This window comes from Adiantum capillus-veneris, chromosome 18, assembly GCF_014529385.1.
Source record: "Adiantum capillus-veneris isolate H3 chromosome 18, ASM1452938v2, whole genome shotgun sequence".
Taxonomy (NCBI): domain Eukaryota; kingdom Viridiplantae; phylum Streptophyta; class Polypodiopsida; order Polypodiales; family Pteridaceae; genus Adiantum; species Adiantum capillus-veneris.
Genome location: NC_140948.1, coordinates 95,402,942 through 95,411,508, shown reverse-complemented (window position 1 = coordinate 95,411,508; position 8,567 = coordinate 95,402,942). Strand labels below are relative to the sequence as shown.

General features: G+C 41.7%; 1 protein-coding gene across 1 annotated transcript; it reads left to right on the top strand.

The window, feature by feature from the left end:
* Positions 1-305: 305 nt before the first annotated feature.
* LOC147436049 (U-box domain-containing protein 45-like) lies at positions 306-4,196 on the top strand. Its single transcript, XM_086488947.1, has 2 exons — positions 306-1,282; positions 3,138-4,196. The coding sequence occupies exons 1-2, from the start codon at positions 987-989 to the stop codon at positions 3,997-3,999; spliced, it is 1,158 nt and encodes a 385-aa protein (XP_086345073.1). The 5' UTR covers positions 306-986; the 3' UTR covers positions 4,000-4,196.
* Positions 4,197-8,567: the final 4,371 nt, after the last annotated feature.

Below are 8,567 nucleotides of genomic sequence, written 5' to 3'. Positions count from 1 at the left end.
ACACGAGAAATAAGGATGATGGGAGGTAGGTAAACATCAACGCTACAAAAGATGGATCTTTTGTTGGCTAAGCTAAAATTGGCAAAGATTAGCAAAAACCTTGCAGAAGAGATCTTTGGGTGTGGATCTTTCCATAGTCAATAGGAGACCTTCAAACCATGGTTAAAAGTAACCATAAATGGTGGTCCCGTGTTGGGTAATGGGTTTCAACTTTCGCGGGAGAGGGTGTGCTTGGGCTTGGTGGGGGGTGACAGAGAGAGAGAGAGAGAGAGGGTGTGTGTGTGTGAGAGAGAGAGAGAGAGAGAGAAGAGAGAGGAGTCCGAACTTGCGACTCGCTAGCGTTATCATGAATGCGTTGGGCTCTTCTGCACATTCACTTTTGTTCTTGCCCTGTTCTTTTGTTCTGCTCTTCATCAATTCCGATCTCTTGATCTTCTCCCTCATGAATGTCTTCCTCATTTAACCCCTTTGGAGAGCTTGCTGTCCGCATATCCCTCCTCATTATGGCCGATCTACTGCTAAATTCTTAGCGCAGAACCGCCCTTCCCTACACACGTCTCTCTTCCTTCTCCCTGCACTTGTACGGCATCTTCCTGCAAACTTCATCGCTGCTCAGGAACGTTCAATTCGCTTCTTGATTGCTCCAATTCTTCCAACTGCCCACCTGCATCAAGCTTCTCTGTTTCTGCAGCGTAAAATGAACGATCTGCTGCAGGGGCGCGGGAAATCAGAAACGCGCATGTCCCTGAAAAAACCCTAATTTCTGTGCTTGTTGCCATTGAATTCAAGTGCCCCAGAGTATTTGGAAGAGTTCATCTCTTCAGAGGATAGTGCGTGCGCTCTGTTTCATTTGGAAAGATCTACTCGTGAGGGTGTGCAAGCAAGCTCTCCATGATAGCATGATGCTTCTTTAGGAGCATTTTTCACGCAAAAAGAAATAGAAAAGCTAGTCGGACGGCCACCTGCGAGCTCGTCTTTCTGCAGGCATGGAGCAGGGGGACTTGGAAAAGGACTTGGACACTCTAGATTTGGAGAGTGTGAGTGTAAGATCCAAGCAGAACTTGCAGGAGCTGGTATGGGCGCTTGTGTATGGGTGCGGAGAGGCCAAGCTCAGAGCTGCTTATGAGATCGGGATGCTCACAAAGTCCTCAGCTAAGAGGAGAGCTTACTTGGCGGCTGCTGGGGCCATCACTCCCCTAGTCTCCATGCTTTCCTCTTCTTCGATGGAGGCCCAAGATGCCTCCATGCAGGCCCTCCTCAACCTTGCTGTTAGGCACGAAAGGTATATTTCTCTTTTTAAGTCTTGAAGTGTATGGTTGTTTCTTGCTGTGTTTTTGAGGTTATTTTGTTTGTGTTTGTGCATGCATTTCTATGTGCGGTAATTCGAGCTGGTGTCTTTGTAATATGTATGCATATGAGTATTAAATATTTATATTGGTTGGTTTGTGCCATCTTGGGTCTCTGAAAAGAGCAGGATTGGTGGCTTCAACTGAACAATGGGATTGTGATCCATATAATCCATGTAACTCCTTTTTTCTGAGAAGATCAAAAAACGTTTGCAGGGTAATGAATTGTGAAATCACGATTCCTTGCTCCCAAAATATTTAATTTTTTTGTTCTTTGTCCCTTGCTCCCAAAATATTTAATTTTTTATTGAGCAAGAGCCCATTGTTCATCATTACATACCATTGTTCATCATCATTTTATGGTAAATTCATGACATTTTCATACTTTTATGATATTTGGCATATGACTTGTATGGTGTGATCCATTGAACCTTTCACACTCGTATGTGTCTGCCATATGGTTGCTTTATGGAAAAACTATCTGTGGACTTGTTATGCTTTTTCATGAGGCCATTAAAATGTATTTTCTTTCAAAATCAACCTTTAGTGTTGTCTGACTTCGTATTTAAATTGGACATCATTAATGAAGGGGCGTATGCACAGCTCATTATCAGCCACATCTCTAGCTAAAAAAAGGATGGAATAGGTGATGACATAAAGAGAGAGGTCTATCACTGACAGTCCTGCTGGGCAGCATTGACTAAATTTTTGAGGTGCCAGCTATAGCATAGGCCATTGCGAAACACCACTTCTGGCACTATACATTGCTGAGCATGGTGATCAGGGTTGATTTTTGATGGGCATTTAACCTAATTCTGGTTCTTTTGCCCATTCTAACAGGTAGAAAGGTGAATTTTCTTCAAAAAATAAACTAGATGTGTAAAATTTGTGAAACTTGAAGGGTATTAAGGGTGCCCGTCTAAAATCAACCCTGATGGCCGTATAGTTTCAGCAACAAAAAGAACTTGTTTCTCTTGCCATTCTCTTACTACCAAACAAACATTATATGATTAACTTCCTTTGCATGATCTATCATGCATGCATTGAGCGTATGCATTATTGCCTGCAAGACATTGTGGTGTATATCTACACTACCTTCATCAAGCTGTTGAGCATTGTCTTGACCTTTCAATTCATCCTTGCACTCCGAGCTCGTTTGCTTATTGAAATTACCGATCAAGTTAGTAGGAACGGTTGTTGAGATTTTGCGCAGTTGATTTGAATTGCTATTTTTGGCAGCTTGTAGTTATGAGGTTACTCACAATACCTTGACTATTTGCTGAATCTCAAGACATGGCTCAAAAACAGTACTCATTGGGGTTTTATTGGTTCAGCTTTTTGGTGAACTCTTGGGGAGCATCATGGTCACAAATAATACTTACAATTTGATCTTTTCAACTGCCTTTCTTATTTACAAATCATAAACGATGGTGTTTTTTTTGGGGGCCTACATAAGGCCTTAGTAAAGCATGGATCTCTTGGGAGCAATCGCAGTCCGTTGGATAAAGTGTGGATTAATGCCACATGGCAAGCCAATGCTGGAAAACCTTTTTTCTTCCATATTCTTAGAGGGGCATTAACTTAGCATTGTCTTCTATATATGTAGTTCACAACGAGAGAGAGTTGACATTTGTTTTTCTATGTCTAATAAAGGGGGACATTGAGTAGTGGTTCATCCTCTTATGCAGGCCATTGTGACTTCGCACGTTGTTTTTTTTCTTTAGCTGCTTAGCGACTTTCTTGAATGGAATTATGATTAGAAGATGATATTTTCTGGTTTGTTTTTGACAGAAACAAGGTTAAAATTGTGAAAGCTGGGGCAGTTCCTGTTTTGGTGAAGCTTTTGCAGTCAGAAAGTGCTAATCTTAGAGAGTCAGCAGCTGCTGTTATTCTCACACTCTCTGCATCAAATGCTAACAAGCCTATAATCGGTAGCTCGGACGCAACGGCGCTGCTGGTTGACATGCTCATGTGTGGAAGCATACAAGGCAGGGTGGATGCGGTCATGGCTTTATACAACCTTTCGACGTATCCAGACAATCTGATGCCAATTCTTACGGCGGGTGCAATTTCACCCTTGATTTTACTCCTCAAGGACTGCAGAAAAGCTTCAAAGGTAGCTGAGAAGACAACTGCCCTTCTGCAATCGCTTATGGTATTTGAAGAGGCCAGGTCTGCGATTGCCAGTGAAGAAGGAGGGGTGCTCACACTTGTCGAAGTTTTGGAAGAGGGCTCATTACAAAGTAGAGAGCATGCTGTGAGTGCATTGCTTACTATGTGTCAAAGCAGCCGATGTAAGTACCGACAGGCGATTTTGCAAGAGGGAGTGATTCCAGGTTTGTTGGAACTCACAGTGCAAGGGACCGCTGGAGCGAGACAGAAAGCGCAAAACCTTTTGCAGCTTCTTAGAGATCCGCCTCAGTCACCGAGGTCCTCATTTGCTTCTTCCATGGAAAGCATAGTTTACGACATAGCGTCGCATGTTGATAAGCCAGAGTCGGCCGGCTCTGTCAATGCGAAGAAAATGCTAACAGACATGGTGCAGCTGAGCATGGAGCAGAGCATGCGCCATTTGCAGCAGAGAGCAATGACAAGCCTGCCAGCTACACCTCGTTCTCGCTCTACTCGGGCAACAAACAAGGCGAGTAATTAGATTTTTAGGCTGTAGGCATCCATGCTCTTTAGAATTGCATGCAATTAGGGAGACTTTAACAAAAAAAAAAAGTCCCTCTTGCGCAAGGCAGCAGTTGTATGCAGTGCTGGGGAACAGTCTTTGTTATGTTACTATTTTGTATATTACTAATTATAAAGGCCGCTGAAGCCTGCCCATTGGGTGGCTCTTTCGAGGTTTATGTGGAGTCCTTAAGTTTTCTGGATACTGCATTACTCTTATGTTCTATGGTTGGTGTTATGAGACCGGAAAGTAGACTTCTGTTTGTGTGTATTCTCAAGCTTAGCATAATGAGTAGCTTTTGGTTATGGTGATGCTTTGCTCCTTAGACCAGCCTTGTCTTTATTTGACACGGGATAGACTCAAGGGATCAACGGCAGGTAATGTGCAAGATCCGTGGGCAGGATATGTACCCTTGGATCCCACATCTTTGGACAGAGCCACGCATGCATGTAGTTATAGCTGCACGGTAGCTTGTCAACGAATTCGTGTGGTGCTGTTGGCTAAAAGAGCACTTCAGACGTGCCAGGTTCTGAGTTTGAGCTGAGAGTTGGATTGTGGCTGGAGTTGGGACACAAAAGCTTGGATTTTTGTCAAACCCAATGTGCCTCGGGTCTGTGCAGACATGTCTGTGCAATCAATCCATTCACTCCCCCTCCCATGTCACATATGCGCGAGGCGAGGCCAGATGACAGAAAAGCTAGTTTCATATTTTTTTGGCACTTGAGGGCGTTTTTGGCTTCCTTAGTGGAGAAGGGAGTGAGTCATACATTTGATTCTTGTGTGCTTATAAATGAATAAAATCTTCTTTGGTATTTTAGTTGTGAATGGGTCGGTTGATTTAAGGGCCTTGTATGGGTCCTTTCTGATTTTATTGCCATTGCGACCCTTCACTATGTTTTAAAATTTGTCCTGCTGGACTGGGGCCTTGGTATTTATGCACACATAAGCACCACTGAATTCAGGTCCTGTAGGTGCCTTACCCAATGCCTCTACCTATAGTCTGGTGATTGGTAGAAAGGTGACCAGTTGCTCTTAGTTCTGTATGGCTCACAATCCTTTTATAAATCTAGCAACATCCTCTGTTTGGAATTTATCCGTGTATGGGCTAGTCTATAGAGTGGCTCTGCTTTTGTTGCGATGCTCATAGGCGGTCTTTTATCTTTTGAAAGGCCATTTAGATTTGCAACTATCTTTCTCCCTCCTCAAATTAGGAAAAACTTTTCACTTGATTAAACTTCTAGTATCTAAAGTAAAGGTGCTGCAACAGAGCTATGAGTGTGTGCATACTCCATAAAGAATAGATACTTCTCCCATGGCTTGCATCTTCATTAACATGGTTCTTTACTCGATTCAATGCGGGTGAAGACAACAATTTTCATTTGCTCATCAACATGAAAAATTTCAAGCTTTCAAGTAGTCCTTTTTATGAAAGAGTCATGATCTAAGGAACTCTGTATGAGACTATCGGGTTTGCCAAACCGTGGTAATTCAAACTCTATGAGACAGTGATTGGCCATATCATGGGACAAGTATTGAATTTTAGTATTTTCATGAATGGATTTTGAGAGTCCAAATTGTTCGTGGAGATACTTACCTAAGTAGAATTTTTTATTTCCAATTGGCTGAAATAATCGACTGGCTTCTCTTGATTGTATTATATGTTCTGGCATGTCCAAAACTTAGTGACTCAAGCTTGGATATCTTTCGTCATTGATGCTAATGAAAATATCTTAATTGCAAGACAATTGCCATTGAGAGTGTTAGGACAAGGACCACCAATAGGGCAGTCAATTGGGAAATTGAAGCCACAAAAATGGTGCGACGTAGAAGGAAATGGACAAATCATGAAACCCATGAGTGTTATTACAAAGCCTAAGTACGAGGGGAATGTGCAATATGTGCCATTGAGGACTCTAGGGCAATCTACGTATAGGTATCCATCAAACATGGCTCAAATGCACAACCTTGCAATGGGATTGGGAGACCTCTTCTAGTTTTGGATCAACAGACTCCATTGCATGGAAATGAACTAATTCTTGCTAAACTTATGCGGCCTAAAGAGCAAGTGAATGAGCAAACCTTAGTGTTGATCACTGCATATGAAGAGAGGAGTTCAACTCTACCATTAGAAGAGGGATAGTATGTGCCACAACTTCTACCTGTGGTTGAACCGACCTACTATGCACCACCAAAGGCTACTCCAGTGTATTTTATGCAAATCAAGGGGTTAAACCTCCTATGGTGAAGCAATAGCCACCACCCAAGTAAAGGCCAGGGGCAAGTTGTTGTCATAGTGTGGAGCAATGGATCATCGAAAGAATGAGTGTCCTCATCTTGACAAGAACTTAGTACCATCGACATTATATTACCGTGATTGTAGCAAGAAGGGTCGACATTTTCCTCATAATTGTCCAAAAAAACCTAGTAACATGGGTAAAACAACTATCAACATGGTGGGACAGTGAATCTACCATTCTAGTAAATGTAGTGTGACAAAAGCTCAAGCCGAAAATGTTGAAGCTTCAGATGGAAGCAAGCAATCTTCTCATTCTAAGAGAAGCTAAAAGAACATAGCCACTCGGAGAAACAGGCAACATTTCTTTACTTGTAAAGTATTTTGGGGTTAAATACATGACTATATTAAATAGTGGAGCGGGTAATTTCATTGCAACTAATAAAATTGGGGAATCTTGGAGAAAACCTGCCATAAGAGGAAAACAAGAAGGGAACTTAACTTGCAAGTGGACATGTGGAAAAGCCTATGGGATTGTTAGAAGGAGTTGTCCTCAATTTTTGTGGTGATAATTACCACATATCTTGTTGTAGTGGATATTGGTAACAATCCAAACTATGATGTTATATTGAGGAGTCCTTTCATGAGACAATTGCAAACTAAGGATACAAATACATATACCTCAAGCAAGTTGGATCTATAATGAGAGTTAATTTAGAAGACCCCATTCTTTTAAAAGTGTGTCTATAACCCCAATTAAGAAATTTGATTCAGTATCTACTATAACATAATGTCAATACTCAGGGAAGTGACTCGGATGGGAGACTCTTTGAAAGTGTCAACCTTAAAAAGTGAACCTAGTGAACTAAGCCATCAACACAACCAGCAAACCATCATTCTCTAATCTAGGAAATCTGCCTATGTCCTATCTCACCGCTCTAAGTCATCACACCATTTCTCCCACCAAATGGACTCGGATTGCAACAAAACTTTCGAGAAATGTGTATTAGACCTAAGGGCACTAATCTACAATGTTTGGAGGTCATTCGTCGACAAGATACCAAAATCCCAATCCATCATGATATAAGTCCTGGAATTGCAACAGAACAATCTAAATAGGTCGCCCTAAGGTCTAGGAACACTCTCCTATGGTCAAAATATCAAAAAATAACCGTTTTGACACTCAAATCTGTTGATATAGCTCACATATAAGTATTTACGAACCACAACAAAACCGAGAATGATTATACTTAAATGAAAGAGCATGAGACAAGGAACACAATGCAATTTTTTGTTTCATCACCAGATTAAGAGAAAAATTAGTTAGAAGTTGTTGCTGAGTAGCCGCTCATAATCGTACGTACAAAAGCTACTTCCAAACTTTTAGATAATGTTACAATGTCCCTTTCAAACTAAGGGTTTTTGAGTTTTATACCTAGGAATTTGCATGTGGTCAATGGCCGGCTTATAAGGCTTTTAAACTCATGACAAAATTATACATCTTTGAATATACAGCATTTGGCTCAAAAATAATAAATCTCTCTTTTACAAGCCTTTTCAGCAAAATTGATATAGATTACATCAAAATTTTAGACTCGAGTAAGGTGTGGTCAACTAGGAGGGTTCCTATTAGCTGCATCTGCCAAACACTCCCCCCTTCCTTGCCATTGCACATCCTCGTGCAAGCTTTTGCTGCTTCTCTTTAGTAGCCAAACTACCGCTTCTCCAAGGTCTTTGTGATCCGAGTGAACTTGGCAGCTCGAGCAACTATGTCGGCTTGGACGGAAAAATCCTTGAATGGATTGTTCAAAAAGGCACTCTGATAGGCTATGTGCCTTGCTTGTAGATCCTTGGTCAAGGGATTGAAGATTGTGGAGTCCATCTCAAAGAACCCTGTCATGAAGACCTCCTCAAATATTTACATGTAGTGAGAGGGGAGGAACATTAGGCTTGCATACATAACCATGAGAATATTCCTAGAGGGGGCTTCTGTTTTCAAATTCTAGGTAATGTCCTCAGCGCCTTCAAGGAACACTTGCCAAGGGTGTTTCGCTGCTTCTATCCCAATTTCTTAAGCTCATCACGTGCATCTGTGTGTTCTATTTTCTCTTCAAAGTCGTACAAATCTCCCCTGGATAATGTGTTTGGTATGTCCACTGGGGCTAGATCTGTACTCTCCGACTCAATCATCTCTGTGTTGTGTGTGAGATAGGCACAATAGCATTTGATTGCAGAGCACTGATTGCTAAGTCTTTAGCTTGGAGCTCTCTCACGTGCATTTCTACTTGGCTGGTCACATATGCCCTTGCTTTTG

Excerpts from the sequence above, each read along its gene's own strand:
- LOC147436049 (XM_086488947.1), top strand. The coding sequence starts at position 987 with ATGGAGCAGGGGGACTTGGAAAAGGACTTGGACACTCTAGATTTGGAG. Across the intron at positions 1,283-3,137 it reads CTTGCTGTTAGGCACGAAAG|AAACAAGGTTAAAATTGTGA; the intron begins GTATATTTCTCT and ends TGTTTTTGACAG.